We start from the raw sequence: 22,403 nt of genomic DNA, 5'->3' as shown, positions 1-22,403 counted from the left end.
GTAATATTTTTAGCCCTAGTTTCAAGCATATCCACAAAATCATTTAATTCACCAGCAATATTTAACTTCCCTTTAATGTAACTTAAGATATCTTTCTTAAGGACCTGACCTTTAGTAATGGGTATGGTTATGGGACCAATTTCATTGCTATGTATAGAATTAAATGAGTCACTTCTGGCTACAGACATTATTATATTGGTTTAGTACTTAGTTAAACTAAAACGCTAATACAATTTTTGCCAATAAAAAGAGAGAAGGAAAATTTTTATATTTCAAAAAAAAAAAAAAAAAATATTATTAATTTTGAAATATGAAAAATTAATATTCCGAAATATGAAAAATTAATATTTTTGATTAACTTTGAAAATATGAAAAACCAATATTTTTGACTAATTTTGAAATATGAAAAATTAATATTTTTATTAATTTTTCAAAATTAATCTTTAATAATATTTCAAGATATTAATGTCAATCTCGAAATATGAAAATTAATATTTCAACTTTTCAAAAAAAAAATATATCTTCAAAATATTAATATCGAAATATGAATTTTTTTTTTTTTTCTTTTATAATAATTTCTGTTTATTTACAAATATATTATATCAATTATGATGGATATTATTAAATCTCATGCAATGCCTCCAATTATTATGTCAGTATATTTATGAAAATCTTAGCAGTGCTATCCAAATAATATATATAAGGTTATGGCAGGGTTATAAACAAAATACAAAGAAATAGTAACCCTTATCAACCATGCACCTACTAGACCATACAATTAATATAAATATCTGAATTCTTTTATTTAGTTAATATCCATAAACATATTGGAGTATATTTGCAGTAAAAGGAAACTAAATAAAAGTTTATATGCGTTAAAACCAACTCTTAAGATATGCTATCCTTCTTACAAAACCCAGAAAAATATACCTTCACAATTCAGCCTTTTATTTATTTAACACAATGGGACTAAAAACCTTTAACATCCAAGCAATACAATTCTAAACAGTGTTTATAAAACAATAGGATAATATATATATTCTGCTATTTAACTGCAATTTATCCTAATACAAAATTAACTGACAATATCAGAACTTGCATAGATGAGTTACTTGGTCAATCAGACGCAGATTTAAACAATATATATATAGGCTGTGAAATGCTAACTAAAACACACTGTTTCTTTAAATCTATTAAATACAAATTGACTATGCATATAACTTATCTTATAATAAAACTTTTATATACATCACCCAAATAAACAGCAATCCGGTTCCCAATGTTTTGCAACAGATCCAATTCACCTCAGAAATTCAAAATTGGGGTAAAGCATATGGAGTCCATATGGTAGGTGTGTGCTTTTGATTAATAACTGCCGCAGTTACTCCTTTCTGGATCAAAATAACACAACCTCTTCTTAGTCTCTATGCTGGGGTTAAATCATCTGATCTCACCCCTCCCCTTTTTGATTATTTATCAGTCATTGGTGAATATTGGAAACGCCCACGGCCTTGTCTTGGATTAGTTCTTTGCAACTGAACATGGATTGGTTTATTTGGTAAATGTGTTGTCAAGGAAATGCATTCTTTGCAACAACCAATCATCTCATGGTTGCAATTCCGCATCATAACACTAGGTGGCAGCATACAGTACAACATAGCAATACAATACAGCATTTCTGACATTTTTAAGCAAGTTAATTTTTTTTTTTTTTTATAAAATGGTTATTTAATCAGATCACACTCTCTGCATTAATCATATATAACCCCAATTACAGATGGTTAATATTAGGTTATTTTTTTCTGATTATTCTGATACCAAATATGTTATATTATTAACATTTTATTATATTAAGGTAATTTAACACTGCTAATTATTAGCTTAAAATGCATTATAATTTTATCAGTATTCTGGCATTTCTTTGCAAATAACAGCTTATTTTTATATCTCCAGATTGGTAGTATTTAAAACTCCTGATATTTGCATCCACCCAGATATAGTATGTGACATTTCTGTGTATTTCTTCCTGAATACATAAATCCTGTTTATGTCGATCTGAAATAAAAATAAATGTTAATAATCACTTCTCTTCAGGTCCATAAACATCTATTCATGTTCTTAAACACACAGAGGCTAAGATATTCATGCCTTCAAAATATATATATATATATATATATATATATCATTCAATCTTTTACTTTCCATATATATATATATTTAGATGTTAATGTTTGATATCACATAAATATACATCTAATATCCATTAAAATATATATAGTTGTTTTGAAATCATAATGTAAGTCATGGGCCTTCACTGTATTATCCTAACATTCTAACTTTTCAGTAACTTCAGTTGCCAGACTTTTTGTCTCATACTCACCACATGGGGTCAATCCACGAGTAGTTGTAAAAGTCTTAATGCAGCATATTTCCTGTTTAGCCAGCAGTGCAGACGTGGATTTAAAAATTAACACCATGTGCATAAAAGCTGCCTCTCCATGATTTTGATCAGTTCCAAAAGGGTAATTCAGACATTTCGTCTCCATATATTTGCCTGTATCCTGAAACTGTTATATTTTAGTTCCTTGCTAAATTATACAATTGCATAATTTAACATATTGAGTGTGTGAGATCTGCCAGAGATAATCCTTTGTTCTCCTTTCAGCCAAGAATGTCTCCTGTGCAATTGGAGTGGGGGAGATCTAATCCTTTGTCCTACAGACCATGTTCACATCCACAGATTTATTAGATAAAGTTAAATATATTTCTATATATTATTTAATAATATTTCAAATACCTTGACAGAGGCTTCCAGGCAGGTAAAATGGATCATTGTGAACAATTTAAATGGGAGAATTTTGGGTGAACTGTCCCTTTAATTGATTAGATCTTCATGCATGGTAAAGTCACCAACTGCTTTGATCCACTTACAAGTAAATCCATTCTTGTAGTTCAGTTTAACAATTGACCCTTTAGTTCATTAAAACTAGTTCTCATCTTTCAGAAAGCAGGCAGTGCCTTGCCAAGTATTTACCAATTGCTACACATTCCATGCAATTTCAGTAAACTTAAAGGGACAGGAAAGTTAAAAATTAAACTTGCTCAAATCAGATAGCACATGTAATTCTAAGACAATTTTTTTTCTCTTTAGAAATGTGCTTGTTCGCTTGGTATCCATTGTTGAAAAATATATACATATGCTACACTAATTTGTCTCTTGTGATTGGCTCTCTAGATATGCACAGCTAGCTCCCAGTATTGCGTTTCTGCCCCTTCAATAGGGGACAATGAGAATTAAGCAAATTTGATAATAGAAGTAAATTGTAAAGTCGTTTAATATTGTATATTATCTGAATCATGAAAGAACCTTGGTTTAATGTCCCTTTAAGGCTTTCCTATTCTAGGATAACTGCTGTCATTTTCATGTAGCTAATGGGAAATTATTAATCATAAAAATTCACATTAAACCCATAGACAGAAGTAATAAAAAAAAGGTGTAGCTTGTTACTGTTTTGAGCGCAGGCAAGTATAAGTGTGATAGCTACACAAACAAAAAGCCAGGGCATGTGTTCACATGGGGGAAGAATTAAAATACCTACTTTTAATCAAATTGGGATTTTAGTCACACATGGCCCAGCAAAAGCATTTTAAAGTTGGTCTATTTTTATGTGGCTGTGCACCAATAAATACTGCTTGGTTTAACCATTTGGTCTCACTGGGTGCACTCCAAATGTGTATTAAAGCTATTTGTTAGGTGTCAAACCCACTAAAGTTCAGGTGTATGGCAAGTTTGCTGGGAATTAGATCTTTCCAATTAACTTCTATCAATTTTGTTTAGTATTCTTGGTATCCTATACGAGTTCAGGAGCGTGCATGTGTATTTAGCCCTCTGGTAGCACTTACATTGTAGCAAATGATGCTGCCATAGACATGTCCACGCTCCTAAGTTCCTATTAGGCTACCTAAATATACATTTATACAAAGGATCAGAGCAAAGCAAATTTGACAATAGAAGTAAATAGGAAAGCAATTTAAAAAATGCAAGCACTACCTGAACCATGAAAGTTTATTTTTGGCTTTACTGTCCCTTTAAAGTGAGTAGGAATGGATCAGCCTATAAAGAAAGATTTTTTTTTAGTATCAGGACAGTTAATATTTAACACCTTGTAAGCTGACTTGGTAGCCAAGTATGGACAGTTTGTATGATTAAGATAAAAATGTTATTCTAAAAGCAGAAGCTATTTTATACAACAAACACCTAAGTTTAGAGCTCATCAGATCTTACCTGCAAGCTGTTCCCACAGTCTTGGAGACCATTCTGGAAAACCACCATTAGATTTGTACTCTGGGCACTAGGCGGACAACTCTGGGTTCCTAAAGTAAGGTCTGAGGCCTTCACAATCTTTCCAATTCCATACAGATCCCTTTGCACTGTCACCACCATACTGTCCTCCTGACACTGCACACTAATAGGCTGGTTCTGGGGCAGCTGTCTAGATGGACCAACACTCTGAGGATACCACCTATCATATCCCTGAGCAACTCCAAACCCAGGCTGACGCCTCCAAGTGTCCCCTTGTCTCCAACTGCGAGGAGGGAAATTCCCCTGGCAAGCTACTCTAACTACCATTACCACCAGACACAGCCAACTCAGCTTCACCCACAAACCCATTCTGACAAGAAACAGCACATGGAAAGGGTCTGGGGAAGAAATATTTATACCCCTCCCTCCAACTGATTTTAGGTTCCACCTGGGGCAGGCAATCACACACACCTGATCATGTATTACAATTAAGGCTACAGACCTGCCAGGGTTGCAGGATGTCTCTGTTGGAACTAATTTGGGCTAATCAATAAAATGTATCCTATTAGAAGCTTAGAAATCTAATGATTTTCTGCTTTTATACCTAAGCCCTCAACACATTACACATTGCCTCTTCTTGTTTTTTTTTTCTATTATGCAGCTCCGAAGTACAGAACATATTTTGTATCTTTTCAGAGCTGTCACAGTTTGAGACATTATGACACACTATTCTAAGGCTTTTCTCCAGATCACTCTATGGAGCAGTAAAATCAAACTATACATTAAAAAAATGTTTTCTGCAAAACTAATCCTGCGTGAACACCCAGGTAAACGATCTGTTCTAAGTTGCATTTGTTATATGTTACAGTTGAAGTGTTCTGTCACTTTAACTGTGTTCAACTTCTCCATATATACAGTATATAATTAAGTGAAGCAATATTTTTAATATATTTAATATATTTTTTTGCAACTGTTATTCAGTTTATACTGTACTAAGCTTAAAGGGACACTAAACACAAATTCTTTCTTTCATGATACAGATAGAGCATAACATTTTAAGAAACTTTCTAATTTACTCCTATTATCAATTTGTCTTCATTCTCTTGCTATCTTTATTTAAAAAATTGTTATGTAAATCATAGGAGCTGGCCCCTTTTTGGTTGAGAACCTGGGTTATGCTTGCTGATTGGTGGCTAAATGTCAGCCACCAATAAGCAAGCGCTATCCATGGTGCTAAACCTAAAATGGGCCGGCTCCTCAGCTTAAAGGGACACTGAACCTAATTTTTTCCTTTCATGATTCAGATAGAGCAGCAATTTTAAGCAACTTTCTAATTTACTCCTATTATCAATTTTTCTTCATTCTCTTGTTATTTTTATTTGAAAAAGAAGGCATCTAAGCTAAGAAGCCAGCAATATTTTGGTTCAGTACCATGGACAGAACTTGTTTATTGGTGCTGTCCAATCAGCAAGGACAACCCAGGTTGTTCACCAAAAATGGGCCGGCATCTAAACTTACATTCTTGCTTTTCAAATAAACATACCAAGAGAATGAAGAAGATTTGATAATAGGAGTAAATTAGAAAGTTGCTTAAAATTGCATGCTCTATCTGAATCACGAAAGAAAAAAATTGGGTTCAGTGTCCCTTTAATATTCCTGCTTTTTAAATAAAGATAGCAAGAGAAAAAAGAAAATTTTATAAAAGGAGTAAATTAGAAAGTTGCTTAAAATTGCTGCTCTATCTGAATCATTAAAGAAAAAATTTGGGTTTAGCGTCCTTTTAAAGTGATGGTAAACCCTAGCATTTTTGAAATGCTAGGATTTACCAGTGCTACAAATAAAGGGAACTTTCAATCATGAAGTATAAAATACTTCACGCTGAAAGTTTCTTTATTTGCCTTCAGTGTATGCCGCCCTGAGTGTCACAGGCCGCCCACGGCAGAACGCTATTTTATGACAATAGGCATATATATGTGTAGCTACCAATCACCATCTAGCTCCCAGTAGTGCAACGCTGCTCCTGAGCCTATCTAGGTATGCTTTTCAACAAAGCACATCAAGAGAACACAGCAAATTTGATGATTTGTCACCTCCTCACATTCCTGTTTACAGAACTTCTCCAGACTGGCCCCTGTTTTGTGGAACTCTCTGCCTCACTCCACAAGACTCTCCCCTAGTTTTGAAAGTTTCAATTCCTCTTTAAAGACTACTGTTCAGGGATGCACATAATATACACTTTTCTAACGTCAGTTCCAGAGGCGTAACTAGAAACCTCAGGACCCGGTGCATGAATCCACCTCAGGGCTCCTCCCACCCCCCTAAAAAAAAGTGATTTTTATACATTTAATTGTTCTCTTTTTTTTTTTTTTTTGCAACATGTAACACAATAAAAAATAAATCTGTTAATCATGTCAACTTACGCTTAAAGTGAGAAAGGGACAAACACTCCTGCATTTAGGGTTCCAGGTGTCCGGTATTTGACTGGAGAGTCCGGTATTTCCGGTTACTGCCCAGTAATATGAGTCTAAAAATACCGGACAAGCCTCTAAGAGAGTTGCACTGTCTGTTTCAAAACAATTTTTTTCTTTCGGCGTTCCAGACTATTACCCAACCTAACCCAGGTCTAGGCCAGCCCAGCTCGTGTACCAACCAGCAGTCCGGCACCCAATCTAGCCTGCTATTAGCTCTGCTGGAGCCAGACTCTGCTCCGGCCTATGTGGTGGGCACAGGCAGCTTGCACTGACAGAGTCAGACTCAGTGTCACTGTCACCTAGTTACAAGAAAATGAGGTATGTGGCATCATGTCTCTCAGTTCGTTTAAATTATTGTTTTATTTAAAATCACCCACACAAAAAAAGTGTAATTATGTACACACTCACTATATATATATATATATATATATATATATATGTATATTATTCACACAGTATAAATATTATAATATTGTGTAAAGCCCTTAGATAGCAAGAGAGTGATATATATATATATATAATAGTGCAGACTGTGCAGCTGTATGTGAATATAAAAAAATACAATACCCGAACACTTTTATTTTATATGCACTTTTGTTTTGCCCATTCCCCCCTCCTAAATCCGGAGTTTAACTCGCTGCGCTTGTGTTCTTATTTATCTTTTAGCTCCTACCTTGCTGAAATGATAGATTTTACATTAAAATACTAACACAACGCTGCAAACATCTATCTAGTGGGGGCTGAAAGAAACTAAACCTGTAGCCTCATACAACATACAGTGCTCTGTGGGTCCAGAGCATTTCTTAAAAGGGACACTAAACCTACATTTTTCTTTCATGATTCAGATAGAGCAGCAATTATACATAGTTGCCAACTGTCCCGTTTTTGCCGGGACAGTCCCGTAATTTGGGACCCAGTCCCGGTCATTAAAATGTCCCTGCAAAATGAGTATCAAACTGACGTCTGTGCCTCCAGCACCCCTTCAACACTTTAACCCCTTAATAACTGGCCGTTATGCCCTTAAAGACCAGCGACGTACCCTGTATAAACAAATAAATAAGGCATTTAATGAAACTATCTATTACATATGAGATGGGGCATATGCACTACAAAACTACTAATACTATTTTAAAAATGGATTTATTTCAGATGTCATTTTCTCATTATTCAAGATCTTTTGTTGGTGTCGCTACATCACAAAAGATCAAGGTGAACTGAAAATTGAAAAATAAAGTTTTAGGTTCCTCATTTACTACTACTTTGACTAAAGAATGCGGTATCAGCCTTAAATTAAAGCCAAGTAGTTCTGAAGGACCGGGCTTATATTAACTTGGATCTAAGACTCTGAACATACATGTTTTGGCTAGTTTAAATATCAGTTTATGATCTGTTAATAGCAAAAATATTTCCATTTAAGTCTATCTTGATTTTTCAAGCTACTATGAGTTTACAAACTGTACAACTGTCATAGGAACTTAGTCCATTGCGTAGTTGACAACTGTCCTGTTTTTGCCGGGACAGTCCCTGAATTTGGGCCATTTAAATGTCCTGGACTGTCCCGGGGATTCTCCTCAGAGTCCTTTACAACCAGGATTGCGCGGTCAGGCAGTGACATCAGCATGCAACGTCACCATCAACTGACCCCGCATTGCCACTCATACACGGAGAATCAAGCCGCCCTTCTCACACGTGGCGAAATGACGGATCCTCCCTTACAGTCTGGTCAGTGACGTTGTGTGAACCTCTTTGTAATATTACATATCTGTATATTATTCACTGGGGAGGTGGGGTCTGTGTATGTGTGAGGCAGTGGGAAGCTCTATACAGTATTATAAATCTATATATAAGGTACTAGGGAGGGGGCTGTGAGTGTGAGAGGAATCAGGAAGAGGGAATTTTTCTATAATATATCTGGAACATGTGCTGGGGAGGAGTTGTGTGTGAAAGAATGGCAGAGGAACCTCTCTATAGTATTATATTTCTCTATATAAAGTACAGGGGAGGAGGCTGTGTGTGTGATACATAGAACCTCTCTATAATATATATGTATATAAGTTACAGGGGAGGGGCTGTGTGTGTAAACCAGAGGGAACCTCTCGATAATATTATGTGTGATGCCTAGGGAACCTGTATACAATATTATAAATCTATATATAAGGTATTGATAAAAACAAAGAAAGGAGCAGCACCACCAGAATCTTCAACCATTTTTATTAAGCAGAAAACAGCTTGACAGCCAGACAAAAATCATACGACGTTTGGACCTGGTCCTTAGTCATGTATGAATATACCTTCAAAAATCATTGCTTAAAACTCTCTAAGCCACACCCACCAAACACCTAAGTATTAACACCTGGAGGACTAAAAGTGTTCTAACATCCTATCAAAATTTCTGAAAAACATCAGTATATAAATGAATTTATAACAATACATAATGATATTAAGGCTAACAAAAAGTGGAAATATTACAGTTATCTTACAGCCAGGAAGAAACCATACAAACTCTGTTGGACAAAGTAGAGAACCTGGACAATAGGGGACACAGGAATAACCTGCAATTTAGAGGTGTTCCGGAAACCATTACACCTACAGTCCTCCAGGGTTATCTCCAGAATCTCTACAGAACAGTAAAAGGCACAAATACGTCACCAGAAGTGACAATGGAAAGAGCTCACAGAGCCCTTAGGGCGAAACCCCCAGCAAAAGCACCTCCACGTGACGTGATTGTAAGATTCCTAAACTACCAAGATAAGGAAGAAATATTACGACATGTTAGGTTGAGACCTCAGCTTACACATGCAGGAGTATCAATTGAAGTCTTTGCTGACATCAGCCCTACAATACTTCAAAAGCGCAGGGAACTGCAATTCATAACTTCAGTATTATGATTACAGAAGATTCCATACAGATGGGGATTCCCGGTCAGTATAATAGCCACAAAAGCGACAAGACAGCAATAATACAGAAGATTGGATGACATAAATAATTTCTGTGAAATATTACAAGTCCACATCCCACCACGTAGGAACTTTCCACCATTGGATGAAGGATCACAACCAGAAGGCCACACATAGGGAGCTGATCATTGAGAACATGTAAATACCACCAGCAACCACCCTCTCCCTCAAAACATTGACCGGCCATCGAAATAGGAGAACAGTCATCCCGCACAAGGAGAACTCTTCCCAAAAGAACTACACAAAGACATTTTGACCTCCTGGTGAGAACACTGGCATAGTAGAGGTGTTTTTTGAAAATACCTGAAAGATCACTACAAAATGATCACTTTATTGCACAAGATGACCTTTACCCGCAAAGCCCATGCAAAGACTGACCAACCTACTGGTGTGGTAATGTAGAAATAATGCACTAACTGTTTCTTGAAAAATGTTTGTAAGTTCAACAGTTTGATAATTTAATTACCTTTTTGATTGTTATGCAAGTTCTAAAAGTCATGACATAACACCGCACACACATAGCAACAGATCACAGACATATAACAGAGAACCACAATATAGAACTATGGCATGCTGTACAAAAATAACAACCACCATAAACCTTACCAAAGTGCCACATGTAGCACACCTGCTACTTAGTATACTAAATCAATCACAGCTGCTTAACTACTCAACACAAGACTAAATTCATCACTAACTGTAACCATTTACCTATAATTCAGAGATCTCTGCTACAACACAAGCAATAATCATAACAACATAAACGAACACCTTCACACTAGAATCACACCACTGAAGCCACGAGTTTGCCCCAGACACAATGGGCAGACCTACTGCACGCACCTATCATCAAAAAACACAAAACTCTACAAAAGTAAAAAATTGCATTATAGCTTTATATAGATGTTTCAAGGAAGGTTGTCATACCGGGGGTAAGGAATATTTCCTCCAGTAGTAATACTTGTTTGATTGCTCTACAGCAGATTCAAGACGACTGGTTAAATAACTTTTCACATTGTCTCTCAGGTCCTTTAAAATAATTGTAGTAGTCACTGTCAAGAAATCACTATCCAATCCCGCTCTACAACCCACCAAGGGACATTATAGCACGCCATAACTGTTGACAAGTAACAGACAACCATCTATCTCCCCTCTCCTCTTACATAATGACGACTCATAACTCATTGCCACACACCCACAAGTTACGCTTGTTATTGCCTTCAGGGAACTACACAGCCAAGAAGGGGACATCATTTATTTACAAGAAACCCACATTAAGAGAGGCAGGGAACCTAAGCAACTTAGACCCAAATACCACACAGCATATTTAGCCTCAGGAATCATGTATTTAGATGTGAAACATTGTAATTGATTTGTATAATATCAAGCAGTCAGATTAAAACAATATCTTTTGTAGCCGGCTATTTTATTATTATTATTCTTTATTTATAAAGCGCCAACAGGTTCCGCAGTGCTGCCCATGGGTACAAGGATAACAGTACAATGGAGAAACAATATGATAAGACAAAATTTTACAGACAAAATGCAGGGGGACTTGAGGGCCCTATTCCCGTGGGAACTTACAATCTAGATGGGTAGGAGGATGGGAAACAGGAGGTGGGGACTACAAAGGTGAGAATGATATTAGTGAGGAGATAGAGGGCAACTGTTAGTTAAGTGAAGTTAGTTTGTTAATAAGTCAGGTGATAAGCTTCCCTGAACAGAAAGGTCTTTAGGGAACGTTTAAAGGAGGAGAGGTTAGGGGCAAGTCTGAAAGCACGAGGAAGTGCGTTCCAGAGGGTTGGTGCCACACAAGAGAAGTCCTGTAGTCTAGCATGAGAGGAGGTGTTGGTAGAGGACGCAAAAAGCAGATCATTGTTGGATCTTAGGGGGCGGGCAGGAGTATATTTGTTGATAAGTGAGGACAGGTAGGGTGGGGCAGCATTGGTGAGGGCTTTGTAGGTCAGGGTGAGAATTTTGAATTTAACTCTGTTGTGAATGGGGAGCCAGTGAAGGGACTCACAGAGAGGTGCAGCAGAAATAGAGCGTCGAGAGAGGTGGATTAGCCTGGCAGATGATTTAGGATGGATTGGAGGGGAGAGAGGTGGAAGAGAGGGAGGGCAGTTAGTAAGTTGTTACAGTAGTCAAATCGGGAAATTACCAGGGAGTGGATTAGCTGTTTAGTAGTTTCAGCACTTAGAAACGGCCGAATTTTGGAGATATTTCGTATGTGGTTGCGGCAGGATGAAGAGAGCAATTGGATGTGGGGAATGAAGGACAGATTTGAGTCAAGCGTGACTGCGAGGCAGCAGACTTGGGGTGATGGGGGAGATAGTGGTGCCGCCAACAGTGATAGAAAAATTAGAAACTGGAGTAGAGTTAGAGGGGGGAATTAGAAGTAGTTCTGTCTTGGACATGTTTATTCTTAGGTGGTGAGAGGCCATCCAGGAGGAAATGCCAGATAAGCAGTTGCTGATGTCGGAATTGTCAGAAGGAGAGAGTGCAAGGGTGGAAAGGTAGATCTGGTTATCATCAGCATAGCTATGATAGCTGAAGCCATAGCTGTTGATAAGTTTACCCAGTGATGAAGTGTAAATAGAGAAGAGTAGAGGACCCAGGACAGAGCCTTGAGGTACTCTAACAGACAGAGGCAAAAGAGAGGAGGAGTCACCAGCAAAAGAGACGGAGAAGGATCTGTTAGAGAGATAAGAGTGAATCCAGGAGAGGGCAGTGTCACAGACCCCAAGAGAGCTGAGAGTCCGTAGGAGAAGGGGATGGTCAACAGTGTCAAAGGCAGCAGAGAGGTCAAGTAAGATGAGTATAGAGTAGTAGCCTTTGTTTTTAGCAGAAAGGAGATTGTTAGTAAGTAGCTATTAATAAATTCAGAAATAATGCTGTAACAAGAGGGCCTGTTAATATGTGGGATGTCAGATTATGAGATTAAAGCTATCTAGCTAATACTCTATCTGTAATTATAAAGTCCTTGCTTGCACAGCTGCTCAGTGTAATAGATTCGGTTTGCTTAAATGCTCTAGATATCAATATATAGCATAGGTGTGTGAATAATACCTCTGAGAATCATGCATCTAGATGTGAAAGCCAGCTATTAAAAAAAAAATCAGAAATAATTCTGCAACAAGAGGACCTGTTAATATGTGGGATGTCGGATTGCGAGATTAAAGCTATCTAGCTAATACTCTTTCTGTTCAGTGTAATAGATTCTGTCTGCTTAAGCCCCTTCTATAGCGGGGGCTAGATTAACGTTTAATTGACTTTTTTTACTATCATAGCACAACGTCTGATCTCAGAATATAACATACATTTACAAGCTATTGGCAATCAACAATTATCATAGGGAGTAAGTGGTTAAAAAATGAGAGTATGAACTCTCTGAAACCAGACCCCTGACACGTGTTTTGCTCACTCTTCCTCAGAGGGGTTACACGCCAGCTGTTTGGTAAATCTATTTACTGGTTCATAAATCCAGCTTGTGTGTGGGATTGGATGATCATGAGGAATTATCTTGATTCTGATTGGTATGATTGCATGTCAATCATGGAAATATCCCAATAAAGGGATATAAAAGAGCGCTGATGTTTGAAAAAGAGAACAATATAAAATGTAAAACCAAATAATACACTTAAAATATAGTAGATCAGATCTACCGTGTTAGTCCTATTTACTGTCCATAAGCTGGTAGTAAAATAAAGGAATATGGATATCCTCCTAATGGGAATGGTGGGTCAGGCTGCTCCTCTTGATCCCAGAGAGTGTGGAACAACTGTAGATAAAAGAAGGAGAGAGGGCGCCACAATAGCGTGATATCGTCTGGAATGCAGGTACAGATAAAAGTAAGTATTATGCTTACCAAATAGTATGGCACTGTGCTGTGACCAGTGCAAAAAAGCAGGCTAGCACTTATCAGTGGCTAGTACACTGTGGAAGCCAGGTTCCAAAGGCACTTGTCCTGGTTGCAACTCTGTGAATATCTCCTGTTGGCTGGACTTCAGGTGCTGCAAAGGTGTAATCTTTTATGTGTTGTTCAGTTGGTATTTGATAAACCACAACACAGACAACTTCAAATAAAAATGACTTTTAATACTTATGACGCGTTTCTCAACCTCCAGAGGTTGTTTCATCAGATAAAAAAGTGAATGTCATCATTACCAATTGTTAGCAATTTATACACATTTGTATATCAAAAAAGGAAGTTGTCAGATGTGTGATCCAATAGAAAAACATTTGTGTGCATTCAGCTGTGGAGCCTACACAGGATCCCAGCTGTTACAATTTAAAAATTAGACTGATTAACAAGGTTCAAATAGAATGTGTGTATATGTAGGAATCTGAACTTTTAACCTGTTGGTTAAAAGTTCAGATTCCTACATATACACACATTCTATTTGAACCTTGTTAATCAGTCTAATTTTTAAATTGTAACAGCTGGGATCCTGTGTAGGCTCCACAGCTGAATGCACACAAATGTTTTTCTATTGGATCACACATCTGACAACTTCCTTTTTTGATATACAAATGTGTATAAATTGCTAACAATTGGTAATGATGACATTCACTTTTTTATCTGATGAAACAACCCCTGGAGGTTGAGAAACGCGTCATAAGTATTAAAAGTCATTTTTATTTGAAGTTGTCTGTGTTGTGGTTTATCAAATACCAACTGAACAACACATAAAAGATTACACCTTTGCAGCACCTGAAGTCCAGCCAACAGGAGATATTCACAGAGTTGCAACCAGGACAAGTGCCTTTGGAACCTGGCTTCCACAGTGTACTAGCCACTGATAAGTGCTAGCCTGCTTTTTTGCACTGGTCACAGCACAGTGCCATACTATTTGGTAAGCATAATACTTACTTTTATCTGTACCTGCATTCCAGACGATATCACGCTATTGTGGCGCCCTCTCTCCTTCTTTTATCTGCATGTCAATCATGTTTAGGTATCCAATGGGGATACATTTTTCATTTGAAGCCTTATGCTATACTTAGTCAAACTTATGCATGTTGGTTACGATAATATATGTTACTTTGCGAACTTATGCATTTTGGTTACGATAATATATGTTACTTTATCAGGGAGTTCTTTATGTTGCTGCTGAAGAATAAGTTCTAAATTTTCTTATTGTACATACATTCACTTGTGGTGTGTACTTTGTATTATTCCACAGAGATATTGTTTGGTAATAGGACCATATGCAGGGTTTTCAATCTATTTATTACAGAATGGTATTTATAATGAAAGTATTGAATGCATCAGTAGCATGACAAAAATGACAGATGTTTTAAAGACAGAAACAAGATTACGTAGAACACTGTGTATACCATTTCTGACATATTTTAAGAGTGTCATGGGGTATGGTGTCTATTAAAGTTAGTATTTCTGTACAGTTAAGTGGGTTGTTTATACATTTCGAGGGCAATAGATACAAGTGCTGTTTTGAAGAGGAACATAGTTTTATTTGGTTCACATTAGTGTGTGTGAATTTTAAGGGTGCAGGAATAGATGTTTCCAAATATTATGTGAAAGTCAGTTTCTATGAATTTGTTACTCAAAAGTGTGTTGAAGAGAAGAGTGGTTGTGTACACTTATAGTTAAAGAGGTAGGTTACATAAATAAAAATTATCGTAATAAAGTGAAGTGGATGGGAAGTATATGAAAAACTTAGTGATGGAGTGTCACAAATTAATTGCATTATTAAATATTGTGTATTATTGCTTACAAAGTATGCATACTTGGATAGTAAAGTGTTAAGTAATTAACATAAATAATTATGTAGAGAATAAGTGAAAAGTGCCTACGAAAAGGATAAAATCCTTAATCAAACATTATTAAGTAAGTAGTAATGAGCTGCGGTCAATGTGCAGAATTGAATATATTTGGTTGTGATGTATTATAATTATAGGTATACAAAGTAATTGTTATATTCATTGAGTCCTTTTGGTTGTATGGGGTCTAATAGATATATCCATCTACATTCTGACTTTAAAAGTGCTTCTTCCAGATTTCCTTCTCTTATACCCAGGGAGAGTTTCTGTATACTGCATACTTCAAGTCAGTGATTCCACTTTTGTGAATTTTTAGAAAATGTTGTGCCATTGATGTGATAGTTTTGCCTTGGGTACATCCTTTGTGGCATTTTTTATATTATTGGCATGCTCCACAATCCTTACCCTGGCTTTGCGGGTTGTCATGCCTACGTAAACTTTCTTGCATGAACAAAAAAGAACATAGATCACTCCTGTCGACCGACATGTATAGTGTTGTTCTAATTAATGAATTTTGCCTGTTTTGTCAGTGATTTGTTTGATTTTAGTTACATACAGTATGTACATGCTGAACATGAAATACATGGATACATTCCTGGGTCTTTTGGGGTTTTCTTTGGGATATGAATGTAGTGACTTTGAACCAATTGATCTTTTAGATTTCTGGGTCTTTTGTACCCTATGGTTATTGTATGCCCTATCATAGGTGCAAGTATCATTTTGTAGTATGTGCCAATTTGTATTCATAATTCCAATTATCTGTTGCATTCGGGGATTGTATGTGGTAATTAATCTTGGACATATTTCTTCTTGATTTTTGGCTTTAGGTTTTAATAAGTTGTTTCTATCTTGTTTTAAAGCTGCCATTCTGGCTGATTTCACTGATCGTTTACTATATCTTCTTTGGATTAGTCTCTCCATCATTTCAGTGCTTTCTTGTATACATGTTTGTACATTGGAGCAATTTCTTTGCAGTCTTATGAATTCCCCTTGGGGTTTTGCTTTTAGTGTACTTGGAGGGTGGGCACTGGTATCATTTTCTGATGGTAAGAGCTAAGAAATTCACTGTACTTAAAGGGACATGAAACTCAAATTTTTTTCTTTCATGATTTAGAAAGAGCATGTCATTTTAAACAACTTTCTAATTTACTTCTATTATCTAATTTGCTTCATTCTCTTGATATCACTTGCTGAAAAGCATATCTAGATATCCTCAGTAGCTGCTGATGTGTTGCTGCACATAAAGACCTTGTGTGATTGGCTCACACATGTACATTGTTATTTCTTCAACAAAGGATATCTAAAGAATTGAGCAAATTAGATAATAGAAGTAAAGGAAAGTTGTTTAAAATTGCATGCCCTATCTGAATCATGAAAGTTTAATTTTGACTAGACTGTCCCTTTAAATCTGCTTGATAAGTTTTGTTTTTATTATTAATATTGAGTATTTGTATGAATTTTTCCAATTCTGTTTTTGTGCCTTCCCATAGGAAGAGCACATCATCAATGTATCTAACCCATTAGGGTATTTGCTGTGTATATCGATCCATTCCCCCAGTAAATACATTAAAGAATTCCAAAAATCCAAGGAACAGATTTGCATATGTGGGTGCACATGCTGTCCCCATGGCTGTTCCTTGGACTTGGAGATAATATCGATCCTTAAATGTAAATACGTTGTGTGTTAATACAAATCTTAGCATTTGCAGAATAAAGGCATTATGTTGTTATAACTGATTGATTTTTTTATTACAGACTTTGTAACTCATTTTTCGATGAGTCTCTTTAGTGCTATATTGCCCCCCTAACAGGTCCTTGTTGATTACAAAAATATTTGGCACCTATAGGTACTTATCCTTAGTACTACTTTACCGACTATCTTGTTACTATAGTATACAGAAAAAGACAAGGAGGGAACATACATTATAGCAGTAGGCCTACTATACAATAGATTTGTAACTCTACGAAACGTATATGGCCAACCATAACTAACATCAGACACTGAAAATTGGGACCCAAAAATAACAAACCCTTCCTGTGTTCTAATATTTTTTGTGAGGGGACTTTAACATTCCTTTGGACATCTCTTGACACATCGAGCGGCTCCACCAGCATACCTAAAACAGTCCTCAAATCATTCAACTCCCAACTCCAGCAACTTATATATCAGTATATAAGGTACTGGTGAGGGTCCGTGTGTGTGAGGCAGAGGAAATCTCTCAATAATATAAATCTATATATGTTACTGGTTAGAGTCCATGTGTTTAAGGCTAAGGGAACCTCTCTATAATATTAAATACATATTGATTTATAAGTTACTGGGGAGGGGCTCTGTGAGTGAGGCAAAAGGAAGCTCTCTATAATATTACAGTATATATCTGTATATAAGGTACAGGTGAGGGGCTATCTGTGTAAGGCAGAGGGAACCTCTCTATAATATTAAATATATATTGATTTATAAGTTACTGGGGAGGGGCTCTGTGAATTAGGCAGTGGGAACCTCTCTATAATGTTATATATATACACATATATACTGTATATATAGGGCTGTGTGAGTGATGCAGAGAGATTGTACTGTCCTCACTACTGATAGCTAGACAGCTAGTTAACAAACCAGACAGAAATAGCTTTGTGTTTATTCCAAACTGATTTTACTTCTGAATAGTTATTTTGTAAAACTGCAATACAATAAGAAAAGTTGAAATTACAATATGTAGTTACACGTGGTGCTTGCAATACATACAATAATACATGTTTCTAACACAGAGAGCTTACATTTAATCCTTACAGCAAATAGCAATGCAATTCAAATGCACAATGAACTCTTAGCAAACAACAAATAACTTACAGGCATATTTATATTCAGAGGCAAATGTTAAGAGCTGATTTCCATGCTTCTTGAAGCTAAGATGGCTGCTGAGAAACTGAAAGTAAGACTTTATATTAACAAACTTTATTAACACTTCCTGTTTTATTCTTGTGAGGAACCAAGCTGTAATTGCAACATGAAACCACCAGATGTCATCAACATGAACATAATAAGCATATAATAGACAGAACACTCCCCGCCTGGTATAAACATATACCACTATTACATGATCTATAAATTATTATTACATTCAAGCAGATAACTTTTTACTTTGAAAAAGAACAATCAAATCTGACACAGGTCTGAGGTATACTTTAGCAGTCCCTTGTTTAATGATTTTGACCTCTACTTTGCGAATTTTACCATCACCACTAGGAATGGTTTTTACAATAAGACCCATTGGCCATCCATTGCGCTTTACTTGAGAGTCTTTCAACAATACAAGATCTCCTTCTTGAACGTTTTGTTTCTCCTTCCATTTTCTATATTTCCATGTTTGGATACATTTGATAGTCACTGTTTCAGCTTGCAAGAAATCTAATGAATGGCATAACCCTTTGCAGCAATGCCAGCCTGTACATGACTCCTTTTGAGTGTTGCTGGAAAATGACTTGGCAATGTGAATAAGTGTTGCTATACCTCTCACAAGGGACTTCCACTTTGAGAATCTGAGAAATCTATGTGAGTCTAGCTGGCGTTCATACACTTCAGTTATTAAAGCTGTCACTTCAGGTCTGATCTCACTGTCAGAATCTGGTTCAATGAGGTCAAATACTTTAGTTTCAGATTGATCACCTGTATCTGCCTGATGTAAGAAATCTGGGCCTGAGAACCAGTTGGTATGTTTTAGGTGAGCTGCCTGAATTGGTCTAGTACCATGATCTGCTGGATTCTGACTGGTGTTAATATAATGCCACTGATCTGGATTAGTAGATTTTCTAATACAAATTATTCTGTTTGAGACATATACATGAAATCTCCTACAAGTATTGTGAATATAACCTAACACAATTTTGCTATAAGTGTAATATTTAACTGCATAAAGTTCAATGTCCATCTCTTCAGTAATAAGTTCAGCTAGCTCAACTGACAAAACAGCTGCACATAATTCTAGACGTGGCACTGTATGGGCTGGTCTTGGAGCTAGTTTAGATTTGCCCATAATAAAGCCTACATGACATTGACCACTACTGTCTATGACTCTGAGATATGCCACAGCTGCTATCGCTACAGTAGAAGCATCAGAAAAAACACATACCTCCTTTCTTACTGTGGACGATAGTGACACTGGCACATAGGGTCTGGGAATACTGAGATCTTCAAGATGGATCAGGTCTTCTGTCCATGCTCTCCATTAAGCTTCTCTATCTGGTAAGAGTGGGGAATCCCAGTCACATTGGTCTGTTGAGAGTTCTCTGACTAAAGATTTACCTTGCATAGTGATTGGAGATGCAAACCCTAGTGGGTCATAAAGACTGTTTACTGTAGCCAGGATACCTCTCCGTGTGAAAGGTTTTAGCTCTTTAGACACTTGAAAGGTGAAGCTGTCGGTCTGTAAGTTCCAACTTACCCCTAAGCTCCTTTGGAGGGGTAAAGGATCGACACCTAGAACAAGGTCCTTTAGATCTTTAGCTCTGTTATCTGTGGGAAATGCTTCCATTACTGGACTTCTGTTGGATGCCACTTTGTGTAGCTTGAGATTCAATCCTGCGAGCATGTCCTTAGCCCTCTGCAGAAGACTGATTGCTTCAGCTTCAGTAGGCACAGATGCGAGTCCATCATCTACATAGAAATTCCTCAAGATAAACTGTTCTACATCTTCGCCATACTCACTTTTTCCTTGCTTTGCTATTTGTCTTAGACCGTAACTGGCTATGGCTGGAGAAGGGCTGTTTCCAAAGACATGTACCTTCATTCTGAACTCTGTAATTTCTTTGTTAAGGTCATTGTCACGGAACCAAAGAAATCTCAAATAGTTACGGTGATCTTCTCTAACCATGAAACAGTAAAACATCTGTTGTACATCAGTGGTAATTGCAACTTGCTCTTTGCGGAAACGTAAAAGGACACCTAGTAGTGTATTATTTAAATCAGGTCCACTGAGGAGTGTGTCATTCAGTAAGATGCCTTCAAACTGAGCACTTGAGTCAAAAACTACTCTGATCTGTCCTGGCTTCTGAGGGTGATAGACACCAAAGATTGGTAGGTACCAACACTCCTCACATGGTTCCAATGGTGGGGCAGGTTCTGCTTGGTCATGGTCAAAGATCTTTTGCATAAAGTTAACAAAATGTTCCTTCATTTCAGGTTTTTTCACAAAGGAACGATGTAGAGCAAGGAGTCTTTTCTGGGCTTGCTCTATGTTGTTTGGTAGTCTAAGCCGAGGTAAGCGAAATGGTAGGGGTGCTACCCAGTAATTTGCTTCATCAATAAACATCTCTTTTTCAACTACATCAAGGAACATACCATCTTGAATAGACATAGCAGGTTTGTCATTGTTTGGAGTAGTAACAAACACATTATCATCTAAACTGCCCACATTGTGAGTTGCAGTTCCTAAATAACACGATGAGGGGGTGTATGACTGTTGTTTACAAGCATTAAAAGTCTCTTTTACCTGTATATAGCTAGTGCATGGGCTGAACAGAGAAGTGCGCCCACTAGGCAGCACATTTGTCTTGAAAGAGTTCACATCTGCTGGTCTATGAGCTCCTCCTAAGCATACTTTCCCAACTATGACCCAACCTAAGTCTAAATGTTGTGCATAAGGACTGTTGTGAGGCCCATTAATCTGCTCACGTACTTTGTGCACCTTCAGAACGTCTCTTCCTAACAAGAGAAGTATTTGTGCGTTAGGGTCAAGTGCTGGGATCTTGTCTGTTAAGGATTTCAGATGAGGGAAATGCTGTGTAATCTCAGGTGTTGGAATTTCTGACCTGTCATCAGGTATCATGTCACATTCAATGAGTGTGGGGAGTTTTATGTGTGTTTTCCCATCAATAGACTGAACAGTGAAGTTGGACACCCTACGCCCTGTTTTCTCTGTAATGCCTGAGCATGTTCTTAGAGTGTAGGAAAATGTTTCACCACTAATGTTAAACACATCAAAAAACCCTGATTTGGCTAAAGAACGGTTACTTTGATCATCTAACACTGCATACATTTTTACAGAACAGTCAGGTTTGTTAGAGGGATATACAGTCACTAAACAAATCTTGGAACATGATCTGGGCCTTGTCCCTTTCCCGCATACCTCTGTACACTTGGATACGACAGTGGGTGGAGTAGCTTCCTCTTGCTCCCCGCCTTGCTCTCCCTTAGGTAAAGGAGTCTCTACTGCCCAGGGAGCTGGACCTGGATGCAAAGCTGAAGTATGTTGGTCACTGTTGCATTCTCTGCATCTTATGTTATTTTTGCAGTCTTTGGCAATGTGTCTGGTGGATGCACAACATCTAAAGCAGATAGAATTCTCCTTCAGGTAAGTTTTACGTTCATCAATATGCTTGCTTCTGAACCCACGACACTTTGACAGTGGGTGTGGTTTATTATGAATTGGACATGGACTGTCTGATTCCATGGATTTCCACGCAGGGCTGTTCACTTGTGGAGTTGCATTAGTAGCTGACACTTCTGTCTTTCTTACTGACACCGTTGGTCTGTTGCTGTACCTTGTTCCTGACTTCTCTGTATTTACTGGAAATTGGTTGCTGCATGTTGAGAATATGAAGCTTGGATCATTTCTGGTCTTTGCTTGGTTGACAATAAATCTGGTGAAGAAACTGAATGGTGGAAAGGAGACATGATGGTCTTCTTTGTACTTGGAACCTTGAAAAATCCACTTTTCTTGCAGGCTATATGGCAGTTTTTCAATAATTGGTTTGATGCCACGAGCTGTGTCTAGGTATGCCAGTCCTGGCAAATAGCCTCCTACCTTAGCAGCATTCACCTCCAACAACATGTCACCAAGTTCTCTTAACTTTATGTTGTCTTTGTTTGAGATTTTGGGGAAGTTTTCTAGC

General features: G+C 37.2%; 1 protein-coding gene across 1 annotated transcript in view; it reads right to left on the bottom strand.

Annotated features, from left to right (window-relative positions):
• Window positions 1-18,424, bottom strand: part of LOC128635754 (zona pellucida sperm-binding protein 3) — a 31,189-nt gene extending 12,765 nt beyond the window's left edge. Inside the window, exon 1 of the mRNA XM_053688873.1 lies at window positions 18,364-18,424. Within this exon, the coding sequence (XP_053544848.1) occupies window positions 18,364-18,369 (6 nt within the window). The 5' untranslated portion in view covers window positions 18,370-18,424. The remainder of the gene's footprint in view (window positions 1-18,363) is intronic.
• Window positions 18,425-22,403: the final 3,979 nt, after the last annotated feature.

The sequence above is a fragment of the Bombina bombina genome, chromosome 7 (genome assembly GCF_027579735.1).
Source record: "Bombina bombina isolate aBomBom1 chromosome 7, aBomBom1.pri, whole genome shotgun sequence".
NCBI classification, from domain to species: Eukaryota; Metazoa; Chordata; class Amphibia; order Anura; family Bombinatoridae; genus Bombina; species Bombina bombina.
This window is presented reverse-complemented; position numbering and strand designations above follow the sequence as displayed.